This window comes from Centroberyx gerrardi, chromosome 17 (genome assembly GCF_048128805.1).
Source record: "Centroberyx gerrardi isolate f3 chromosome 17, fCenGer3.hap1.cur.20231027, whole genome shotgun sequence".
NCBI lineage: Eukaryota > Metazoa > Chordata > Actinopteri > Beryciformes > Berycidae > Centroberyx > Centroberyx gerrardi.
In genome coordinates, this window is record NC_136013.1 from 19,814,540 (window position 1) to 19,839,972 (window position 25,433).

General features: G+C 41.4%; 2 protein-coding genes across 2 annotated transcripts; one reads left to right on the forward strand and one right to left on the reverse strand.

Annotated features, from left to right (window-relative positions):
• Positions 1-2,215: 2,215 nt before the first annotated feature.
• On the forward strand, positions 2,216-6,841 carry adprs (ADP-ribosylserine hydrolase). The gene is made up of 6 exons (XM_071898976.2): positions 2,216-2,578; positions 3,119-3,215; positions 3,358-3,565; positions 4,224-4,411; positions 4,989-5,089; positions 5,845-6,841. Exons 1-6 carry the CDS (start codon positions 2,392-2,394, stop codon positions 6,234-6,236), a joined length of 1,173 nt encoding a protein of 390 aa, XP_071755077.1. The 5' UTR covers positions 2,216-2,391; the 3' UTR covers positions 6,237-6,841.
• Positions 6,842-9,544: 2,703 nt separating this feature from the next.
• Positions 9,545-25,080, reverse strand: LOC139911441 (b(0,+)-type amino acid transporter 1-like). The gene is made up of 8 exons (XM_071898977.2): positions 24,899-25,080; positions 23,624-24,412; positions 15,453-15,586; positions 14,334-14,463; positions 13,709-13,833; positions 11,828-11,915; positions 10,629-11,244; positions 9,545-10,330 (listed from the first exon to the last, which is right to left on the reverse strand). The coding sequence occupies exons 2-7, from the start codon at positions 24,320-24,322 to the stop codon at positions 11,014-11,016; spliced, it is 1,407 nt and encodes a 468-aa protein (XP_071755078.1). The 5' UTR covers positions 24,323-24,412; positions 24,899-25,080; the 3' UTR covers positions 9,545-10,330; positions 10,629-11,013.
• Positions 25,081-25,433: the final 353 nt, after the last annotated feature.

Sequence of the window (25,433 nt, forward strand, 5' to 3'; positions counted from 1 at the left end):
CTTGCCAAAAAGGCGCATAAACAGCGTAAATTTGGGAAAATGGAAAAATCAGCTCCGTCAGTCCCTGCCTATGCCCATGTGCAGTTTGAGATTGATTGGCCAACCCGTTGAGGAGCAAAGGATGCGGACGGACGGACGGACAGAGTGTTCCCAAGGAGGTTCTATATAGTGTTCCTCATTCTATAGTAGGAGGATACAAGGGAAATGGGAGTCCTCACTTCCGTCGTCACTGAAAAAACCGGAGCAGAGTAGACTGTCTAGGTGCTGCCGTCTCTCAAACTGGCTTGAGATAAACCCAAGGAGGTTCTATATAAACCCCTTAGCTGCCTTTGTTTGAACTTAATTTAGCTAGTACTTTCTTCTTCTTTAGTTTAGTTTTGTTTGCGTTGGCAAGCTGGCAGACAAATTAAAAGGTGCATTACCGCCACCCACTGATCTGGAGTTTGGATTGGGGATGTACAACATGGCTAAAAAAAAACAAACCTCAAACTGTCAAGTAATACCATTTAATGCATCTCCTGATGATAGCTTCAGAATTCTGTTTACATTAAGTTCTCTGGCAATTGCAGACTAGATATTGTCTCTCTTTCTGTTATATTTACAACTGTTAGCCTGCATGATTAAGCCTCTTCTTCACAATTATCCCATATATATTAATATGCTAATTAATCAAGAAGAGAGTATTTAAACCTGCATGACCTAACGTTAATCTGGTAATGACATTATCTTTCTATTTCCCCCTCCAGATTGTGTGATCCCAGCCCAGGGGTCACTTCTGAATCTGTTCATGACCTTTACTTCCTCTGTTCCATTCCTTTTGCCACGTTTTTTATTTGAATTGTCCCTTTATCCTCATCTTTGCTGCTAACATCAATCTGAATATTGCCTGCCTTTAAAGTCTGTTTTGCAAATGTGTCTGCCTCTTCATTCCCTTTAATTCCTCCATGAGCTGGTATCCATACAAACACATAATCCCATCCATTGGATTCTGAATAATGACATTAATGACATCAAATAAAATATCTTGTCTACTTCTGTCATAGAAGGATTGCAAACTCACTAAAGCTGCATAAGAGTCTGAACAAATTACCACACTCTCTGGTCTAACTCCCTCTACCCAATACAGACAAATCAAACAATATTTTTTGAATCCTTAAAGAAGCAGCTGAAACTCTTCCTGTTTTAAGGTCCTACGATTCATCAGTGTATATTTGCAAAAAACGTAAAAACTATTTATGATGTATCTCTCATTAACTAGCAGTTCAAACTTACCATTGGCTACTGCAACAATCAAGGTAGTATAGCTGGATGGACAACTGTAGGACTATATCGCAGTTAATATTCCCATCTCCCTTGCCTTTCCTTCACAATCTACCCAAAACCTTCAGTGGACAGGAATAATCTTATGACCTAACTTTGTGCATTAGGCAGGAACACTTTTGTGCAAAGATGCTTTAGGTCATTGTAGTTCATTGGTCATTAGGTTATTTTAAAAATCACCATGACAAGACATTAAAAGAAGTGAAATTAGCCATGGCGACTGTAACTTTTTGTAGAAATATTTTATTGACTTTACATTTCTACATAGAAAATAGGCCTTGGTCCCATGATTTTATTGATGTGGGTGGACTTTAAAGTTGTTCTGCAGCCAGCCAGTAGAGAGCAATAGAGGATCATTTCTGCCAGGACTCTAAAAAAAGCCAAAGCCAGTTTTTGTCCCTTGGTAGATACAAGACAGCTTGCAGAAATGTCTTTATTTTAACGATTCCACAGAATAATTTGATAGGGTTCTACCAATGCCTACTCATTCTTTTCCCCAAAAGCAAACGCTTTTATTTTGAAGGCCAACTCGCTTTAGTTCCGGTCGAGTTCTGTATCATTCTGGCTGGCTTGACGCAGCCCCCTTTCCGACTGCATGGCTGTACCGTAAAACCGGGTATGTTTGCGCAAACTACAATCGTCCAGTGGACGCGAGAAAGGTACACTCTTTGTGACAAAAAACAATAACATTGGCACACAACGCATCTAGTCACGTAAAATTTTAGTTTATAACAACAATGCACTGATAAGAATCACGGTTCACAAAGTTGCTCCACCTCTACTTTATCCAGTGTGGTATCCTGTGCATTTCCTCATATAGAAATGAACAAAATAGAACGGAGTGTAACCTGTCTCGTAATGAAAACCCAGTCTATATGCGGCGTCTCTATCCGCAACGACCCGAACGTTTCATCGGGGTCAAACAACCATCAAAACGTTTCCAGGAAGCAGGAGGGAAACTCATATCGACATTGTTGTTGCTGTCATTTGCACAATATTCCTGTGCGACAGTCTGGTCAGCGGACCGGCTTTGTTTATGGTGTAACTCGCGAGCTCTTCGTCAGCGAATGAATGGCAGTGACGGCGGTGAGAGCGGTGGGAGCGGGGGCCCCGGCGTCTTTGTCCCGGTTCAGGGGAGCGCTGGTCGGGGCCGTGCTGGGCGACTGTGTCGGCGGGGAGTTCGAGGGAGCGGAGGAGGTTCCCATGGAAAACGTGCTGCGGCATCTGAGCAGCCTGGACGATGACACCAAAGGAGACGGTGAGGAGAGGGGCGGGATGAGAATGTCACACTGGAGGAGGCAATTCATTAACTAGAGGACCAGACTGCATGGCAACAAGATAATTCACCCCTCCTTTCCTCACTGGGTCTTTAGGCTGTGCTGTTCTCTTGCCAAACCATTATGCAAAACAGTTTGACAAGCCTGAAATCGCCTGTTACATGATAGGACTGAGAATGCTCTACCAACTTTCCAACTGAAGCAATTGTTTTTCATTATGCATTCATTCTTCATAGCTTACTCTTTTAGCTGAAGGTAGTATGGCTATTTACATTGTCTCCAAATATTGCTTGTTGCCAATGGGCCTTGCATTACATTCGTAGTCTCTGCATGTGAGAGCAATATTTATTCAATGACAGGAATGTTCCAGTTGCCTGAACATTAGGTTAACCAAAGCTTGTTAATGGGACAAAACACTTAAATGCAATGCACTAACAATGTTGAAATACAGGTACAGCTGGTATGTGGGATGAAACATGTAGCTGTGTGTGTGTGTGTGTGTGTGTGTGTGTGTGTGTCAGGTATCCTGGAGTACAGTGATGACACGGCCATGGCGCGCTGTGTGGTCCAGTCTCTACTCACCCGGACCGGCTTCGATGAGCAGGACATGGCTCGCAGGTTGCACACACACACAAACACACCTGGACAAACTGGAGAGTTTTAGTGGAATATAAATATTGTCTCAGAGGTCTAGAACATAAATCATGGTCAGCACATAGTTACACACATAAACTGAAGCCCTGGTCTCTTGCCCCCCTAGGTTTGCGAAGGAGTACAGCGTGTCTCCGGGTCGTGGTTACGGTTCTGGAGTGATCCAGGTGTTGAAGAAGCTGTCGTCCCCCCAGCTCAGTGACGTGTACCAGCCGGCCAGAGACCAGTTCAACGGCCGGGGCTCCTTTGGGAACGGGGGGGCCATGAGAGCGGCCCCCTTCGCGCTGGCTTTCCCCGACGCCACCGATGTTCAGAGGGTGAGCGAAGGGTGACCTGGTGGCATAACACCACTTCCTTAATGACATGTACATTCAAGACAAGCACATACTGTATATATAAATTGTTGTCTCCCTCACTTCATGGTCAAGTCAACTTGTCTATTCTTTCACTAACAGCCTTAAATTAATCCACTCAGGTCAACTGTTAACCATCCAGTTTGTTGTTACACCTACGTTAATTTGAATTATCATAGTCAAAAGCTTATTTTTTTTACATACTGCATTATCAGAATGGTGATTAGTTTGAAAAAGTTTACACACAGGTGCTGGAAAAATTGTTAAAATAATAGTCAAAATAATTATAATTTCTATAGCCAAAATTTTATATAGAGGCTTTGCAGTTACATCACAAATCTCCTAGCAGCCACATCTGGCACACTAGGGATGACGGATCTATTTTGCATTTTTTCTTGCATTTCTCTTCATGTGTCCGCAATTCTAAAAGACAAAATAATTCTTCACCATAATGACACTTCACTAACATGTAAACCTTTCACATTCAGTGTAATTTGTTTGACTTATGCCTCATGATACCAGACAGACAGGATGCAACCAAAGTGTGTAGAGGTCAGAAACCGGTAATGGTTTGTCCATGAGCTGCTGGAACAGTGAGTGATTTCTCTCTGTTTTCTTCTAGTTTGCCCGTCTGGGAGCCATGCTGACCCACTCCTGTTCTCTGGGTTATAACGGAGCGGTGCTGCAGGCATTAGCGGTCCACCTCTCCCTGCAGGGGGCGCTAGACTTGCCCCAGCAGTTCATCAGCAGGCTGATCACAGAGATGGAGGAGGTGGAGGGCGACGAGGCGACGCGCAACGACGCCAGAGTGTGAGTGCTGCATGCATAAAGAATTAAGTCTGCACTGGTACACATCTGATCTTTTCATGCCTGTCTAAGCAGGTAAAAAACATCTGATCCGAGCTTTGGGTTTCCACAGTCTGGGAACATGTAAAAGTTATGGAATTTGGTCTGAAAAAGTTATGGAAAATTATACATGTCCAAAAGGTTTTTGGCAGTATAATGTCCAGATTTGTCCAGATTTTTTTAAACAATCACATTCAATGTCAAACATGGCTGCCAGTAGATGTGGTTAGCTTTTAAAGTAATAATATAATATCCAAACCTGCCATGTGGTTTCTCCTTAGACAACTAATGTGAGAAGATCCCACCTGTGAAAATCACATAATTTGTGCCCAATTCCATCCAACTTGAGAATTCCGGTGGCTGGTCAGGTCACATGACCAGTCAGAATACGGGCACCGGTATGATAAGAAGGGATGTGCAGATGATTCAGGATTTCAGTTGAATGCAATTCAAACTGTATTAGGAATGTCATTTGTGAGTCATTAAAAAAAAATGAGTGTCAGTCCCCTTTAACCCACATTAACACGGTGTGTCTTTCCAGCCTGAAGGAGGCAGAGAAGCCTTTCTGCGAGCGCCTCCACAGAGTCAAAGACCTGATGGACAGGAGCAAGGTCAGCATAGAGGAGGTCATATCTGAACTGGGTCAGTATCTGTCTATTTATCCATCTTTCTGTTTATATGTCAAGTCATCTATCTTTACACATGCCATCCATCCTTTCTGTATTTCAAGTCTTCTTTCCTATCCTTCCATTGCCCGTTTGCCCCTGTATTCATATTCTATATATTTTTCATTGTTGTATCCTGTTGCAATGACCCACAGGGATCATTAAAGCTGCACTGGGGTACTTTGCACTTTGGCGGCCTCAAGTGGCAGTGGAAGAGAACTGTTTGAATTTTTGATAGTTTGAAGGACTTCATTACCCAGAAATCACGTAATACAATGTCAGTAAACTGTGCATTCCACAAACCTGGAATGCACAGTTTACTCACATTGTCTATGAATATGAATATGAATATGAATATGAATACAGGGGGGAAACAGGTAATGGAAGGATGGGAAAGAAGACTTTAAATAAAGAAGGAAAGGATGACAGATTGGAGATTGTGGGAAAAAAAGTTCTGTATTTCGCTCTTAAGTTTTGATTTGTCACTTCTTGTGGCAGACGCCAGAATTTCATTTGGGCAAATCAGACCAATCTACAGCATCTCAATAAAGGGGGATGGGACACTCTTCTCTATTGTAGCCCCACTTTGTGATTTAGACTGATAAAATGGGTGTATTTTTATATAAAGTTAAGCTAGTTAAGCTCCAATGAACCTGTTGGCTTCCCATCCATTGTTTTTTTCCCTGTCTGTCCCTCTCATCACTCAACATTTCCCTTCTTCCTTTCTCCCAGGTAACGGCATCGCGGCCCTCCACTCTGTCCCCACCGCCATCTTCTGCGTCCTCCACTGCCTGCAGCCGCGGGACAGCCTTCCGGAGAACTACGGCGGCCTGCAGAGGACAATGGCGTACAGCCTGGCCCTGGGCGGGGACACGGACACCATAGCCTGCATGGCCGGGGCCATCGCCGGGGCCCACTACGGCATCGAGACCATTCCTCAGACCTGGATAAAGTGCTGCGAGGCGGCGGAGGACGCCGACGTGAACGCCAAGCGCCTTCACGCGCTGTACCACCAGTCAGCGCCAGGGGGCGACGGCGGGACGGGGGAGCGGAGCTGCGACGACGAGTCCGAAAACCAGTCAAACGCTTCAAACAGCACAGAGAAGAAGACGGGAGCGGAGTGATTTTTGAACAGGACTTAGAGGGACACATACACACACATACACACACTAAACACACACTTACATATACCTTGACATGTTCAGTTTCAGCCCGTTTTTGTTTACAGGGTACTTGTGAAATTCTACATCGCAGCATTATTTTACTTGGAAAAACAGCTCATCTGCATTGTTACTATTCCTCATTGGATTCAATAGGCACTGAGAACTTAACACTGAGAAGCTTACCCATACAAAACTACTGGTTTCAAAGAAGAAGGCTAGCAAGCTGTTTGTCATGTAACAACGGTGAACAAAAAGAGGAAAAGAATTTAGTTAAAAAAAGACACAAAAAAAAACCTCCCTTCTAAATTTAAAATGGACAGAAAAATTTTAACCTGACTCACACATGAATGGACAGACTTGATGGACGGAGTGATCAATTTCATTACACACATGAACAAAAACGTGTGTGCAGACGCATACACATTACACACACACATGCATAGACACACATGCTTCTCTCTCCCATCCATGCTCTTCCCTGTTTTGTGTTGAACAATCTTTTGTCATGTGAACATTGCACTATGAATTGACCATGACTTAACCATGTTTTATCCTTTTCGGTGGAAAAACAATTATTTAATAAACTTTTTTAAAATTCACATAATTTGTATAAGAGTATTTCATTTAAATTCAACACCTGCATTAAGATGGTAACAAAATATATTGTAAATAAATTAGGAGTTATGCAGAATCTGAAGAACGCAAGAAAGAGGGAGACGAGGGAGATGATAGGCCTGTTGGTGCACGTTAGCAGTTGGGACACATTTTCTGACATTGCGTAATGAGGAAGCTTCTGCAAGAGAGCCTTGTAAACAAATGATATACAGTGATGCTCTGGCCTCAAAGAAAGAGATGGCCAGCCCACTTTTTAATACAGTGTGCAATGATGTGTCCTAAATCTATTACCAGTAAAAAACGAAGGGCAGCATGCCGCATGGTAAATGGGATCTGTGGAATTGTTTTATTTTGTTTTGTTTTTTGTTGCTGAAGCATGCATATAAATCACATCACCAAATGTTGCCTGTATAATCTTTTTTCTGCTATCTAAAGAAAAACATCATTTATTTCTGTACAAAAAGCCCAACTTGGTCTATCAGTGTGAGATTTGAAAGAGAATTTATCTTTGATCCAAATTCCAAGGTACTTAGGGGAGAGAAGGGCATGTTGTCACACTTTTTACTCATTGGTGTATTTCTCAGTAGTGCCTTACTGCTGAGCTACAATATCTATTTTACATTTTGAATAATTTACTGGAAGAAAAAGTTATTACTGATGAAATACCACTTGATAACTTGTGACAACTTATCCCATGTCAGGGCATGTTGTCACATAGACAAGTGTGCTGTGTTTGTGCACACAATTCCATTTCCTCTGAAGTATATATACTGTAATAACATGAAAAACATACTCTTGTATTGAAAACAACATACTTCATCTCAGAAATCGACACCCACCACACACCAGGTAAAATAACTCGTCCCTCGCCTATCCTGGGATGCTCAGACAAAACAGTAATAATAGTGCAAGTACCAAAATCATATTTATTCAGAAAAGAATGAATGTAAAGATATTTCTAATCATAAAAAGGATTTGGATAGTTATGGCAACATGCCCCAAAATCAATGTGACAACATGCCCCATCCAGGCATTCCTGACAAAGGTCCCTTCCCTGAGCACATAGCTTCACTAAACCATTCAAATTAAAGATCAGGTTATAGCTGACCCTTGCTTTTATGTGTCACAATGTATAAATATTTTCATTCCTTTATAAGAAAAAAATGAGAAGAAAAACACTAACACTAAGATTTTCGTTATTTACCTTCAGCTATAATTGCTTGATTGAGTGTTTGAGCTTTGACTTAAATTGTTGTATTCAACATAGGTAACCTCTTATTAGGAAAGTAAACATTTTTGTAACTGGACTTTTGGCTCTAAAATATTTTGTTTCAGAAATAAAGCCACTGAGACAATTTACCCACGTGACAACTTACCCCGCTCTCCCCTATAATGTGGTACTCTTTCGACCAATGTGCCATCAAGAGTATACAGCTGTAAATTTACTATGTGTAGTTTCTTGGTCTTGGAAAATAGCATATATTTAGTTTTATCTGCATTCAATACCAACCCAAGTATGGTCTGTAAGGAATTGAATGCAAGCTGTACATTTTGTAGGGCTTGTTGTACAGAGTCCACACTACAATACAGCACTGTGTCATCTGCATAAAGGTGGAATTGACAATTTAACAGTGAGGGAACAATTGCATTGATGAAAATTGAAAACAATACAGGTCCAAGTATTGACCCTTGCGGAACACCTTTAGTTATACCTTGGAAATTCGATTTAATAATACCAGCCTTGACACACTGAGATCTGTCAGAGAGGTAATTCCTGAACCAATTGCAGGCATTGTGATCCAGCCCAATAGAGCAGAGTCAATCTAATAAAAGCACATGATCAACTGTATCAAATGCTTTTGACAGGTCAACGAAAAGAACTGCACAGTGTTGCTTATTATCAAAACATGACACTATATCATTTAGAACGAGTGAGCAGGCAGAGATGGGACTGTGGCCAGCTCTGAAACCAGACTGCACTTCATTTAAAATGGAAAACCTACTGAGAAAGTTTGGAAGTTGTGAGTTAATTAAGGACTCCAGTATTTTGGCTAGGCAGCACAATTTAGGAATAGGACGATAGTTGTTTAAGTCACTACAACTTCCTCCCTTATGAAGTGGGAGTAGATGAGCTGATTTCCAGAGTTTTGGAATTGTACCAGTTTGAATAGTAAGATTGAAAATATGAGTTAATGGTTCAGCAATTTGGCGCGCAGACAGCCTTAGGAAAAAAGGATCTAAACCATCCTCTCCAACAGATTTTTTTTACATTAATAGCTGATAAGCTAACAGAGCATCAAATACTTAAGTAAAAGAAAACAAACCGAAGGAGAAGGATACATCACTGTTATGGGAAGTAACATTGACTGTTTCAGAAGGAGACAATGTAATAATACTACTAGGCCTAGAGTGAACAGATGGGCCAGTAAGATCAGGATGACCTGCAGCAGCAAAATGCTGGTTAAATGCATCACTTATGTCCTTTGGATGAATAGTAATCCCAGAGTTTACTACTAATTGTACTTGTTCATATATATTACCTGAGTTGTCTATGGTTATAAGAATAATGTTCTATTTGGCATGGATTTTTGCTTTAATGAGTTTTTCTTTACAAAAAAAACATACATACGTACATTAGTTCAAACCTATGCTGTTTCCAATGCACATTCAGTAGAACATGTCACCATTTCATTATAATCAACAGTCACAAATCATAAATCTGTAAAACCGTAACATGCATTTAAAACAGTAATCATTGTTTTAAAACAGGTTAAACATAAAAGAAAATGTCTGTGTTAAAAAAGTAAAACATGTTAAAACAATGTGTTGAAGAGTGGCTTTGAAAGTCCTGTTCTATGCATCAGTGAGGGTGGGAAAGTTTTTGTTTAACAACCACAGTAGCTGGCTACTGTGCTGCAGTCTAAATGCATAGGTTTTTAATTTTAAAACTTTCTCAGTTGTATTCCAAAAGTAGCTGATTTCTTTTCTTTCCTTTGGTTCTTCTTAACTCATACAATTTGGAGGAGCTGCAAGGTTGCAGCAGAAGTTTTTGCCCTCAGTTAAACAAACCAGCCATAACCAAAAAGTTTCCGGAATTTGGTTTGTGGTTGGTGTTTATTTCCCACCCGGGTATCAGTGTAAGTGAAGAGTAGTCCATGTTTGGAGGTGTTAAGGAGTGCATGAAAAGCTTTCTTGAATATTTACATGTGCAAGAACAGGAGTCCCTATTGAGAATAACTTCTCCCCCAAAAAGAACAGATCTAATAGATCTATAATTAGAGTTGATATAAAGGTTTTGGTCTGAAACCTATGCAAATAGTCTTTTCTATCAAGGTGGAATGGAAATTCAATAAATTTATGTTTATGTATAAAAATCAAACAACAGAAAATCTAGGTTGTAAAGTATTCACTTTTATCAGTACTCGCTTGGGATGAATTGTCTCACAGGCAAAAATTTCATAACCTATTATTCATACTTCATCTTTTGGTTATAGTTAGACATTTTGAATATATTGATTTCTTCTTTTCACAATTGTAATATATGTATGTATTATGTATTTTTTGCTGGGGAGTGTCATACCAGGCCCCTTCAATACATCACACCTGGATTTTAGGTCATAATAAAAACAGTGCTGGAGCACAGTGTGGGATACCTGTGTAACCTGTGGATGCATCTGATTCCTATTCCTGTAAATCTCTAATTTGACTAAGAAAGTCAGTGAAGCAAAGAGGGATTACATGTTAGATTGCAAAAAGTTCAAAACCAAAAACTCAAACACAAAGCCTATACTTAACATCTTTGAAAGATACAATACTGTCAGAAACTAGTGATTTTTGACCAATTGCTGCATAGCAATTATTTCTGGTTTTTTTTACAGCAGCCAAAATAAGTGGCCAAACTGATCCACTGCACATGTTAACAAAAACCTGCAATGAAGTTCAAAACTCCCACATGCCTTGTATCCATAAACAACATGCATAGGAGAATAGTGTAAAACTAGTTTGAGTCAGATAAACCTAAAAGTATGTCTGTAGTGAAAAGGCAGATGTTCCATAACATTCCCAATATAAGATTTCTTGCTTTTCAAGGTTTTGCCAAATTGTCATGTAAATTCTGCTCAAATCACAGGTTTTTATCTGCAGGCGCAACCTCTAACAATAGCTGCAGGAATACTGTAACCTTCTTCAACAGGCTGGGGCAGAGCTTATAATGGATGAAGGGCACATAGATGAAAACTCCGCTGAAGATGAATAAAGTCACATAGAGGTATTCTATCTGGGGATCGTCTATGATGGGTGCCAGCACAAGGGCAACTGCTGCAATGAGGACCAATATGGGGATTAAAATGGGAACCTGTGAAGAGAGGAAGAGAAAATCATCATCAAGAGGATACCAGCTATAACATAAAGCTCTGCTTCTTATCCAGTGTGCTGTGGAAGAAGCCAATGTGTGTTTTCAGATTTTGCTCAAATGATAAATGAGCAAATTACACAAATTTTTGTTTACGGTGGTATTTTTTTCCTGCAGCTAATTTGGAGCTTATCCAGTGTTTACTTGCCCACTAATGTTCAAATCAGACTTTATTTGACATTTCCAACAAATAACTAAAATCTGATATTGTTTAAAGCAGCCAATAATTTGATGTTGCTCAGAATTTTGTTTTTTGATTAAGTTTGCCCAGAAACAAAAAGTTGAGAACCACTGAACTAGAGCATACAGTGCAGATTTTGGTGAAAGCACAAAAAGAAAGTGGTTTAGATGTCTTGGGCGGAAGCGAACAAGAATCTTTAAAAATCATTTCACACATGCATTTCATCAGTAGTCTTGAATTTCAGTCTTTAAATTCTTTTACTGTGATTAATCAGCAGTTTACTTTGATCAGCAGCAAGTAGTATTCGTTGGCAAGGATGTAACAGAGTGAACAAGTGAAACTGACCTTGTATGGCCTGGGGAGCTCTGGCTTCTTGATCTTAAGATACAGGAGTCCAGACAGGGTGATTGCGTAGAAGAACCAGGCAGTGAAACTGACAACAGCAATGAAGATGAATGTTGTTAGACAAAGAGAAACACGTTGTATATTCTTTGTACACATAAGAAGGAATGTAACAGATGAAAATATCAGATATAATATGTAGTACTAAGTAGCAAGTAGCAAGATTTACATATTCTCTATAATTCATCATCTTCTCAAACGCCAGTAATAGTATCTATGGATGCCGAAAAAGCATTCGACAGAGTGGAGTTGTGTTACTGTTTTGAGACACTGAAAAGATTTGGATAGGTGAGAAATATCTCTCTTGGGTCAGACTAGTGTACACCTTTCCTGTGGCATGCCTGCATACAAACAATAACTAGTCCAATTAATTTACTCTGGGTAGAGGCACAAGACAGGGATGTCTCCTATCCCCACTTTTATTTGTCATGACGAGAACATTGCAGGCATCAATAGAGCTGGAGTTGAACAGAGAGTTTCCCTCTATGCAGATTACTTATTATTGTTCATCTCTGACCCTAAGAATTCACGACCCCATACCTTGACCCTACTTGAACATTTTAGTTTAATATCAGGATATAAACTGAATCAGGCTATAAACTGAGGAGTGAACTTATGGCAGTCAACCTAGCTGCCAAAAAATACCCCTTTGCCCAGTTGCCCTTCAAGTTAGCACAGAATAAGTTCACATATTTGGGTACTTGTGTAACAGATTCTTTCAGTGACCTATTTGGAGTAAATTTTTTCCCCCTACTTAATCACAACTCATGACTTTTATCGGTCTCTTCTCCCTTTATCGCTGGCTGGACGAATACATTTCTTCAAGAGAACATACAGAACTTACATGTTCTGGTCTTGACCCTTCTTGTTATCATACTGGGAGTTCATACATACAAATCCCTTTGCCTATCACTCTTGACCTGAATGTTCCTCTGTTTGGTGTCTTGCCAATGGGGTTAACAAAACAACAGTACCCCAGTACCCCAGAAGTATTGTTAAGGCAGACTTTGTTGCCTTCCTGACCCTCCTGGGGACGTTAAATTCTCCTGCACTCTAAAAGAGACAAACCACCCTCACAATCAAGCTGGATTGCTGATGTACTTAATTTATGACATTAGAAAAAAAATCCAACATACATTGCAGCAATCTAGTGATACATTTGATAATCTGGCAATCTAGAGTATTAATATAGAGGATTAATATGCAGATTTCAGCTCTGTCCACCACCCTGTTTGACATCTACCTGCACTTGACTGTTTATGTCACCCAGACACTATCAGCCCTTTGCTCATACCTTAGGCCAGTGCCTGGATGACCATTCCATGTTTGTTGTTGTTTGTTGTTTATTGTTTATTATGCCCATCATTTGTTAACTTTACAAACTATTCATAGATTATTGTATGATTAACAGTAAAAAACCCAAGCTTAAATAAAGGACAGACAGAATATGAAGGCTAAAACAATACAAAAGATTTGTTTACATATGCATGGTTATACTGGAGTAAAATAGCCTTTTTGCTAAACTGATGAAATCAGATGAAATCATAGCAAAAAGTTTATTTTCCAACTGAATACGTGTGTATACTGATTATTACGAAATTTAAAAAAATGAAAAAAAAAAAAATTCTGGTTTGTGTCTGGTTGTTTTATGATATAAATGATTAATAAGCCATTGGTAACACTTCTATTTTCTGTGATGTTTTAAATTGACCAATAAACATTCAGTCATTGACAAATTATTTTTAAATATCTTATTAAAGATTGTTATTATGAAGTGTTGATGAATCATTCAATCTGCACTGAAAGAGTGGATCTAGTTTTTACCTAAAGAAGTTGACAATGGACTGGAAGTCTCCAGGGATCAGAACTAGGAGGGAGACGACGGTGGTGAAGATCAGTGCTGGAGACGGAGTCAGTCTGTGGACATGAGCCATGGCCAGAATATCTGGCTACAAAGAAGAGATGAATGTTATAAAAAAGTAAAAAAGTAAATGCAGACCTCCTAAGTTTGATTGGGTGCTCTGCCACAAACCAATCACTGTCAAATAATTACCCTAAGGGAAAACTAGGGCCGGGGCAGCACTCCAAAAAAGACCATTTTTCTTTACAAAGGAGCCATATTGACATGTTTCGCCCTGATTTTGGTGGCCTTTCTCAGAGCAGGAAAGAAAAATGGTCAGAATACAAAAAAAAGAAACCTGTAAAATGAAGAATTGAGGTGACTGAGTCTTTTTTCACAGTTGGAGAGCCACCCCTGCCCTAGTTTTCCCTTAGGATAATTGTTTGTCCCTGATACATATAATTTCTTGTATCTGATTTGGGACTTCAATGACCTGTACTATAATTTACTTTCACATTTTTGCACAGGAATAAGTAGTTCACACAAGCTGCCAACATCTTGAAAACTCAAACTTGAGATGAGCCCAGAAGGAGGTAATGAGATTCTCACCATGTGTCCTTCCCTTGCAGCAACAAAGCACACACGGCCACCGCTGAAAAATGATCCATTCAGTGAGCCGAAAGCAGATAATGCTGCAGCCACAGACATGATCCACCCCCAGCTGCCCAGCATCTTATTCCTGTTGAAAAACGGCAAAGGTTAGGAGTTCACACAACATCCTTTCCCCCATATTTAGTCCAAATTGTCATGAAATTTAAAAAAATGGCAGCCAAAGGAATAAAGGTTTCAAGAACATAATAGCTGATCAATACCAATAATGACTCAACGATTACTTCACCTGGTGCTGAGACTTCTGGCTTTTAAAATTCACTTTCAAGCCCGTACTCTTTCGAGACATGGGTGGTTCTATCGATGCTATTGCAACTCCTATTGGTCTCCAATAGAAGTTGATAAAGGTCCTAGATTACGTAATGCCCCTTTAACATTTTGCCATTTTAACCTGTTTTAACGACAGAAATAGCAAATCAAACTATCTCTCTGGAACCAACTATCTGAATCTGGCACTGGCAGAGGTGCAAGTCAACTTTGCTCGAGGCCCGTCAGTTTCAAGTCTTGAGGCACAAGTCTCAAGTTAAATCCCAAATCTAAATGTAGATTATCCAGTCAAGTCCGTGTCATTAATGTCAAGTCTCAAGTCAAGTGTCAAGTCTAAATGTAGATTACCAAGTCAAGTCTCAAGTCGAAATGTAGAGTTAGTCAGTACAGTATCAATTTAATATCTTAAAGAAAACAAAATATCTAGGACTTTTCAATGCAATATGGTTTTAATAGGATAAAAACTTGGTGCATCATGAGTTTGATTTCTAAAATCAGTTTAAACGTCAATAAATTCAGTCATTCAATACAATTTCAGAAAACAATTTAAATTCAGGCATTTAGAAACCTTTTCAAGTTGTCAAAGTACAAGTCAATGTCACCAGAACCCAAGTCAAGTCAAGTCAAGTCTCAAGTATTATCTTCATGCATCAAGTCAAGTCTCAAGCAATTAAAATTGTGACTTGAGTCTTGACTTGAGTCCAAGTCATGTGACTCGAGTCGCCGCCTCTGGATACTGGTAATTTCTTAATGTCCCCAGCAACTTCCCAGTGACATCAGGTGCTGTCTTACCCCCAGGTGACTGCCACAGCGTTGGAGGACATCAGCTCTTTAGGCGTCATTACTGCTAGGTAGCTCACATTCACCAGCAGATACAACACAGTCACCATGGAAATGGCTATCAGAACAGCTCTGGGAAGATTCACCTGACCGAGAGATGACAAAAAAATTACACCATTAATTTGTAATGATGAATCTGGAATCTAGGGTGAATCTGGATGAAAGCAAAGCGCTGCTAAATGAATTGGAAAATTATACTAGCAGTTAAATGCTGTGTCATGAATTCAGACTTCATTATGTAAGTCCAAGGTACACTGATTTGGGAAAATAGCTTAAAACCCTCTGTTAGGATGGCGAGTGGGTAGAAGAGGAAGGCACAGGCCGAGGCAGGCTTCAATATCACCACGTGGGATTTATTGTGGAGAAACCAGGATTATTTACAAGATGAGTTGTAAAAAAAACACAAAAATGAAAAATATTCAAAATGTTTTGAAAAGAAAAATAAAGAAATAGATAATGAATCAAGAAAACTACAAAAATAACAAAGGCAGAACTAAGCTATAAACCAAAACATAGGCTAAGCCCCTGACGTGGGCCCTATGCTATTAGGCCAGCAGTCCTGGTCCCAATTCCTGGCTGGAGCGAGGCAGAGTGAGCGGGCACCCATGGGTGCTGGCCTCCTATATACTCTAAGCCCCTCCTATGAAGACAAAACATAATTAGTCTTCAATTAACGCAACAATACATCAAGGGTCTGATTCAATACAATTATTATTACATCGATATAACTATGTGACAACCATAATAAATTGCAATGACCCTATCATCAGTCTGATGCATTAAAAAATGTATACTTTTATCAATTTGGACCCCCCTCTACTCAACCACACTTGGCACATTCCACTGCCACCCCTCTCTACAAATGAGGTTGGACTCCTCCGCCTCAGTTTCGCACTCTGGGTCTAAAACTGGAACTGCCAAGTGCAGGAGAAGAAAAATACACGGGGTAAGAGTAATTTGCAAACTGTTTAATTAAACATGATAAATAATGAAATGTCTCCGCTTCTTTATTTAACTTTTGAATTAATTATATAATGTGTAAAGATTGCGGAATTACGTCAACAATGCAGGCGGGAATGTTAAATAACGCCAATGCCGGTAGGCCTCCCAGTATGGCTGGAACACTGCAGTGAGACACAGACTACAATGAAAATGCGAGAATCTAACAATCAAAACCCAGATGTGTGTTCGGTTGTTTGCAGAACACCTTGATGCAAGCTGTGTTATTGTCAGTGTTAGCTGGAAGCAGAAGAGACCGTAATGGACTCACACAGCATGTAACACAGGAGTGTCCCTGTGTGTGTTGTCATTTGCAGAAACAAACACGCTGCTGCTGCATTTGGATCAGTTTCCTCTGTGAACGTTTTGACGCATTTAGAATGAAATCAGACTAAAGTGTTTTGTATGGTCAAATAAAACCAAAGAGTGCAGAAACCAAGATGTGTTAAGCAGGTTATGCTTCCGTTGATTATGACCTTACTCTGATTAAAATACCAGACTAAGGCCTTTATGTGATAATTGTAACACTTAACTAACATTTCTTAGTGGCGCCAAGATGTAATCTATGGTAAAGAAATGAAAGTTAATGCAGGTAATGTTTGGCGGTGTATGTTAATATAGGGCATCGGGCATCCCCGTGACACCCTCCCTCTCAGTGTTTTTTTGCAACTTTCCTGCAAAGTTGTGCTGAGCACTGACTTGAACAGAAACAAACACACACACACACACGCACAGGGGACAATCTATATGTTCTTCCAGTCTCACCTGTGGTCTTTTCAACTCCTCAGTGACATAGTTCAAGTTGTACCAGCCAGCAAACGACCAGAGGCCTTGAAACAAAGCCATCCCTAGAGCACTCACAGAGTACTGAGTGCCTTTGAACGAATTTTCAACTTTCAAATTTTCCACAATGACACTGCTGTCCTGTATGACCGCCACTATCCCTCCGATGACAATGACCGTCAACGTCAACACCTTGGCCACCAGGAAGACCACCTGGATCCTGATGGCAATGCGCACATTCAAGATGTTGGCCGCGGCAGCAACCAGTATAATCGCAGCAGCAGCAAACTTCACTATCAACTGAGGAGGAGGGCAACGTGTGTAGAAGGGTGCTATGGCATATTCTGCAAAGCTGAGAGCTGCTGCTGCGATGCCCGATGGCCTCGAGACTATAATGAAGGTGAATGCTGCAAAGAAAGCAGGAAACGGGCCGTAGATCCGCAGTATGTAGATGAATTCCCCGCCGGATTCACAAATGATCGTCCCAAGCTCGGCATAAGACAGCGCTGCAAGCATAGATATGAGACCCGCGAGAGCCCAGATGATCAAACTTGCTCCAGGGCTTCCTACGTAGGCCTGTACAAACTGCGGGGACATGAATATACCGGATCCGATCATGGTTCCCCCAAGTAGTGCTACACCACCAAACAAACTCATCTCCCGCTTCAATTTCAGGGCCTCAGGCTTTTTGTCCGCCATGACCAGATAGCAGTCCTGGTTTCAGAAATGCAGACGGATGGCAGATGATATCCAATCTTACAGAACACAGACCAAGATGAAGAAGTATTCACACATCTGAAAAGTACGGCTAATGTGTGTCGGAGTAGGACTGGTATGAAACAATGGATCGAGCAGACAAAGAGATGTGGAAATCTTTGAAACAAAGGTGCAAAAGTTGGCTATTAAAAGTTAATATTAACATAAGATACTGTAAAACATTTGCCAGTTTTTATGGCTATATAAAGATTCTCAAGAACTGTGTTTAATTAAACACCGCTTATCTTGCGTACGATATCATTCTGGCATGTAACCGATTTTTCCTTCCTGTTATTTGAACACTAACCTGAACAGTGCCAGTCATTTATTGTATAACTGTTTATGTGAACTGTTTTCCCCCCATCCACCCCATTCTGTTAGCAGGATATCCCAAAAAGTTACTAATGGATTTGCAAAGAACTTTGTGGAAAGGTTGGTCATGGGGCAAGGCAGAACTGATTAATTTTTAACACAAATTGGCCAAAGGGGGGCGTGGAGATTCACCTAACACCATCAAACTTATACAGCTCCCTGTACTTTAACACAGGGCCGTGCACAGACGTTTAGGAGGGCAGGTGCTCAACCGTAAAAACAAGACTAGGTCAAAACCTAGTATATGGCTGGACCGTGTCCGTCTCCTCTCTCTGCCGCTGTCCTCTCCACCGCGCCCACGGCCCGCATTGATCCTCCCGATCCAAGCCCCAGTCGCTCTGGTACCCATCAGTGCCGAAAACAGCGTTCGCCGGACACCCGGTGACGCATCGGCGTCGGGACCCCCGCCGAAATCTCGGCCGGATCACCGGGAACAAATCGGTGCCCAGCTATCGGCACCGGCCGGAACCGTGCCCCCGGGAAACTCCAGGAAGCGTCGGCAGTAAGCCCTCGGCGCGCCAAAACCTCCATGCTTGTCTGTGTCTCTCTCTCCGCCGACAGAACAGAGGGCTGTCAGGTGGACTGAACTCGCGCATATGCATCGAAATAAACGGCAATATGATATAACTGTATAGATTCCACTTTAGCTTCAGTTAGCTTCAGCTTACATGCATGATATTGGTCAGCCTGCTTACTGTGTGGGAGAAACGGGCTCCCGATCTCAGCGGAGAAAACAAGATTGCGGAGAAAACAAAACTTAAATTTCTGGCTCTGTGATCCTATGATGTGCCATGGCTGACCAATGTAACTTCATCACTCAGTCACTCAGTCAGTCAGTGAGTGACAGACATTCGCGTTTATAGGGCTGGCCCCGCTGTTGTGGTCCAGCCAAAAAAAGCCGGTTGGGTTGATGACTAACCTGTCGTGCTCCTGCGCGTGTCTTACGGGGGCGGGGGCACGTGTCGTTGTGTGTGTGTTAATATAGAACCTCCTTGGTTTTAGCACCGCTATGATCTCACCTCCAAACGCTATGCGCGCCTACGCGCCCGTAAGTTCGAGTAGGACAGGACTAAACCATTTCACAGACATAGGAGGGGGGCTCTCTGGGTGGTTACTTTTTTTTTTTTTTAACATAAGCAGTTTGGAACTGACAGCTATGCCAGTGTTTTTTATGTCAGGGGCTGGCTGAGGGCGCAAACTTAGGCCTACAAAGGACAAATGGAAGGATAAAGGCCATAAAGGCTAGTAGCTAAGCTAAACGTACCTACGGAGAAGTCTCTCCATACCAGTCTCGCTTTGACAGATTTTTCTCCTGCTGAAGGTTACAGAGGTAGGTAGCAAGTTTACTAGTTTAAGTTTACTCGCTCACTTTATCGATTCCGCCCTTACAAGATTTTTTTTCAGGAATGGGAGAGGGTGAGAGCCGCTTTTAAACAGCGAGGGAGGAGACAAGCTAGATTAAAAAAATGAAAAGCTACTGAATGGAGCGGGAGGAGCTTTGTTCTGGAGCAGAATTTGACAACAAGCTTTAGAAAAGAGGTGAAAACAGCAACACAGCTGGCTGCTGTGTGGATATTGGTTTATATCACTATGTCTCAATTAAATCTCCACATAGCACATATTAGTTTCAGGATTGGTTATAAGGTCTGATATCACTTATTGCAGGTTTAAATCACATCCATTACAGAGTACAAATGTTGTGGCTCACCATAAGCAACAGAAACGGAACAATCATAAATTGGCAAATTGTCACAGTGAACAGTCAGTCAGCAGAGAAGAGTAATCTGCCTTTATTTTGTAATTTCAAATTTTCAAAGAAACTACTGAACTCTGTCCTCTCAATAACTTCATAACATTTACTCTGACTACATTTTAAATGAGCTACTTTTTACTTTTACTTAAGTAGATTTTTACACCGGTAATCTTACTTCTACTCTCTCTCTAATATTTACTAGACATCTAATCATCAGTGCACATGTGTTCATCAACAACAACAGTAAAGACATATAAATACGCTATATGCTTCTGTGGTGCAAATATGACTATCTACAGTGTATTTCTGTAAAATGTATTTCAGTCCTAATCATATTTCCTGGCAGTAATTCCTGACTTGATAACACTGTTTTTTGAAGTCAAACCTTGCAAAAAGAGTTCCTCCACTTTACCAATCCCACTTTAACCCTTGCCCCTAATGGCCACTGAACAAATACAGTGCTGATTGGCCACAAGGTTTGCGATAATCAGCTAAAATGTTTAGAAGTTGCTAGAATTTGAATAGACATATCTCATGTCCCATTTCAGGTACAGTTATGAAAAGTTGTAACGGGACATGGAAGAAATTATTAACTTTTATTGAAAATCTGACATGTGAAATTCGCATATCTTGACAAATGCATAGCATTGGTAGAGATATGCACTCTACTGAGTGTCATGTAGTTGATAGCATAAGTTTATAATCTGTCAGTAGTAAACTGTGCAATCCTTACCTCTGGACGTTTCAGCTCCTCAGTTACATAATTCAAAGTGTTCCATCCATCATAAGACCACAAGCCCTGATAGAAAGCAATCCCAATGGAGCTGACACCAACATTTGTTCCCTCAAAGGAATTCTCGAAGTTCTCCGTGTGGCCCTTGAAAAGCATCACTACACCTCCCAGTATGATCACCGCCAAAGCCAGCAGTTTGACCACCATGCTCAACACCTGGATGAGCATGGCCAAGCGGACATTCATACAGTTGACAATGGCCAGCAGCATGATAGCTCCTGCAGCCACGCACTTCACCACCAGCTCTGGAGGGGTGCAGTCGTTGTAGAAGGGGGCCACGATGTATTCAGCGAAGCTCAGTGCGATTCCTGTGCCACTGGCAGGCCTCATGACAATAACAAAGCTGAAGACAAACATAAAGGCCACCACTTTCCCTGATGTCCGTAGGAGGTAGATGTACTCCCCTCCTGACTCGGGGATGACAGTGCCCAGTTCAGCATAGCAGAGGGCCCCCAGCATGGATATCAGCCCACAGCAGGCCCAAATCACTAGGCTGGCCCCGGGGCTGCCGATGGTGGACAGCACATACTGGGGGGATATGAAGATCCCAGATCCCATCATGGTGCCGGCAATGAATGACACAGCTCCTGTAATCCCCACTTCCCTCTTCAGATTGAGCCTGTGTTTGTCACCGTCCATTGTGTGAGCGCTGCTGTACCCTCAAAGGTCTCCACACTGGGCACTGGAATCCAATCTCTTAGACAAATTTATATCTAGTAAGATTATGTCTGTTAATCATTATAGCATTTGCACAAAGATATATCCATGCAGTAAAATATTATAGATCAACCAGTTTTTCAGATGTGCTACCAGTGATCAAGCTTCAATTCGATGGTCAGACATTTCAGCACTCAGCAGAACCTGGCTCAGGCTATTCTAATCACCCCTGGTCTTGATTCTTGCAAGGTGCAATACTCATCCATATAGCTCTCTGAAGTGTCTGCTTTCCATTAAAAGGAAAATCCTGCTCCAGGGTTAGAACCATAAAAGGCAAACTTCCATATCCACAGAAGGAGTTAGAATCACCCTTGGACACACCCACTTAATTCCCTACAAGGTGTGATAAGGCTTTGTATCTGACTTTGCTCATTACTTCCAACTATATTCCCCCAAGGTCGAAAGAAGCGTCACCCCACACTTGTTTACTCTAAAGATAATTCATCCATGATTTGTATGTGTGTTTAAGTTCAAATCAGTGGTCGGCACAACTTTACAGCTGGTGTGAACCTGACTGCGCAGGTTTTGTTGGGTTTCCTCCAAAATTAATCCGCAACATCAAATGGGTTAAAGTCCCCATGAAATGAACTAATGGTGACCTAATGCTGCACTAGTAGGCGCATAAATATAAATTTCTAACCAATAAAACCATCAGATTTTGTAACAATCCCGCCCCTCCGCACCCGTCCCATCAAATAAAATTGTCTTTCTCTCCCTGACTCATATTCCATTGGTTTAGACTTTTGAGTGATCCCTCACTGCATTATGTTCCGCCCTAACATCATGTTTCACAGGAAATGCATCAAATCCAGGAAGTAAAGATGGCATCTTTGACAAGTCTAATTAGACTGATAAACTCTGCAACCAGGAAAAAAATTCTCATTTAACCATTTAATGCCCATGGCCCAAGATCCACAGGATCTGTTGAAGCTGCTTGTAACTTAAGCGAGGATGTTGGAGTTGGAGGGTGCTGCCCTGGGAGCCGCAAAGTCCCATACACCTAAGTTAATATCCTGCACAGACAGAACAGGTATGCCCTTTTGCCTACTGCTAGAACATATGGCTCCTTGTTTATCTTGATACACGTGATCTTCTCTACACATCCCATACAATAAACCTTGCATGGATTCAGGGGAAAGTTCAGTTTGCTCAGTGTAATACTCTTTAGCAACAATACATAATCCACTTTTTTGCATCTGCAGCGCCCTTGATGTTCTCTCAAGATACCTCTACGGGATGAGTTTCAGAACGTTCCTTGTGTACGTAAAAACTGCAACTCAAAAAAATATGTTTTTAATTGACAGAACTACTAGTGATTGGGTTGTATATTTTCCCTAATTTTAGAAGTCTCTTGCTCTTTCCCTACGTTAGCTTGTGGGTAAAGCCTACTCTGATGAATTTTAGTCTAGATCTAGACTCCACTTAGGTCAAATATGTCAGCCCTAAGGGTCCAACTTAAAGATGATGTGATGACACCTAATTTAAACTTTTGAATGTTATTCCTGTGTCCAGGTACAGCTTGTTTTGTATTGGTGAATGTCACTTCTGTCTCCCTTAACCACAAGCAAGAGGCAACAATTTGCCACACCTCCGGACCAGTGATGTCACCCCATACAAGTGTAAATTGGATAAGCTGGAAAAGGTGAATAAGACGACTCCTCGGAGGATTTTCTGGGGATAAGAGTACATATTCTGGTTGGGAATGTGGATGCAACAGTTCAAACATTACATGAATCCGCAATCTAAATTCTAGCTTTAGCGGTGTTGCTCATGATGGCATCCTCAGCAGTAAAAATAATGAATTCAGTAGCATTCCCTTTTTTTTCCACTCAAGCAAACAGTTACGCATTTGTAGTTGATCAGTCTATATGTGACATGGATTGCTTTTTTGCTCCAACTCAATAACTCTTCTTTGCATGATATCAAATTGTGTTCTCTACTGTTTCTTACCTCTGGACGTTTCAACTCTTCTGTCACATAATTCAAATTGTTCCAGCCATCATAGGACCACAGCCCCTGGTAGAAAGCGATACCAATTGGACTGATGCCCAAGTTTGTGTTTTCAAAGGAGTCTTCAAAGTTGTCAGTGTGGCCCCTAATAAGCATCACCACACCTCCTATAACAATTACTACCAGCGCCAGGACCTTGGTCACCGTAAAAAACACTTGGACCGACATTGCAAACCGGACATTCAGGCAGTTCACTGTGGCTAGCACTATAATCGCAGCTGCAGCCACGCACTTCACCGCCGGCACTGGAGGGGTGCAGTCCGAATAGAAAGGGGCCACGGCGTACTCTGCAAAACTTAGTGCGATGCCGGCAACACTTGCAGGTCTCACAAATACCACAGAGCTGAAGATTAACATGAAGGCAACGACTGGGCCTGACGTCCTCAGGATATAGATGTACTCTCCCCCTGATTCTTGTATGACGGTGCCCAGTTCGGAGTAGCAGAGAGATGCCAGTAAAGCCAGCAGACCACAGCAAGCCCAGACCACCAAACTGCCTCCAGGGCTGCCGATGTTGTAGAGCACCGACTGGGGGGACATGAAGATGCCAGATCCGATCATTGTCCCTGCGATGAGTGACACGGCTTGTACCAGGCCTACTTCCCGCTTCAGGTTGAGCTTCTGTGTCTTGTTGTCCATAGTTACAGTGGTTATGGACGGTTTGTTGTCTTACATTTCCATGCTCTTGACGCAAGAAATGCTTTAATTCTGTGTCCAAAGTCACAGTTGCTGCAATTGAGGAAATAAATAATTACATGGGGGGGAATGGATTTTACAAATGACATGCATTTATTTGGTTTTTCATGCAGTTCTGGGAATACCTAATATGCAAATTAGATAGGCTACCATAACAAACCAGAGAAAAGTTAGTGTCAGCACTAATCACTCTCTGGTTCTTGAGAGGTCATCATTATGGCCAGTAGGCCAAATATGAACCTAACCTGTTAAACGTGTTCCAACAGCTTAAATAATACTGAGCCCTTACAAGTTATATTCTCACTGCCAAACCAACCCAGACAGACCCTATTCTCTGACACTGCAGATAAGGTTTTGAATTGTGGGTAACAATTCAAGGAGGTATTTAATTATTCCTATTCTGCTTTGACTAGACCTAACCCCTAACCAACCACCCCTCAGGAACAGTCTAGTTCGTAGGCTGCACCCTGTTAATGACAAATTCATATAAGGAGGGCCTCTAAAAACGATGAAACTTACCGAGCAAGAAGATGTGCGAGGCGAGACCAGAATTGTCTTTTCAAAAGTGTAATCAAAAATTTTTTAAATACAAAGTTAACATAAAAAGGAAAAAGAAAAAAATAAAGGAACCAATACAAGGAAAAATATATTTGGCAACAAACCAGCAGCACTGTGACCGAGCTCTCTTCACTACCGGGTCCAACCCCCGTTGTGAGAGGAGACTGACTTACACTCACATACCAGTGCAGAGTAGGCCTAGGCTACAAAGACATCCTGCCACGCCAAATATGCACCCTACTCTTAACCCCCACCCCACCCCCCCAAACAAGCAAACAGCTCTTGCCCGTACTTTCTTTACCACAAAGTTCATATCTCAGTGATACACAACATAATCATGAGGTTGATGAGCAAGAAGGAAATAAGACCACAGCAAAACATGTGGTTTGGACACACACACACACACACACACACACACACACACACACACACACACACACACATTCGATTGTGACGCTCCCTGAGAGCAGCTAGTTGAGTTTGCTTGGTTCAAGAG

Bases quoted from the DNA above. Each gene is read 5' to 3' on its own strand.
- LOC139911441 (XM_071898977.2), bottom strand. From the start codon at position 24,322: ATGGACAACAAGACACAGAAGCTCAACCTGAAGCGGGAAGTAGGCCTG. The intron at 14,464-15,452 runs GTAAGACAGCAC...GTTTTTCAACAG, and splicing joins GCTGTGGCAGTCACCTGGGG to GAATAAGATGCTGGGCAGCT. The intron at 11,916-13,708 runs GTAAAAACTAGA...TGCTGTTGTCAG, and splicing joins TCCATTGTCAACTTCTTTAG to TTTCACTGCCTGGTTCTTCT.
- adprs (XM_071898976.2), top strand. From the start codon at position 2,392: ATGGCAGTGACGGCGGTGAGAGCGGTGGGAGCGGGGGCCCCGGCGTCT. The intron at 2,579-3,118 runs GTGAGGAGAGGG...TGTGTGTGTCAG, and splicing joins CGATGACACCAAAGGAGACG to GTATCCTGGAGTACAGTGAT. The intron at 5,090-5,844 runs GTCAGTATCTGT...CCTTTCTCCCAG, and splicing joins GGAGGTCATATCTGAACTGG to GTAACGGCATCGCGGCCCTC.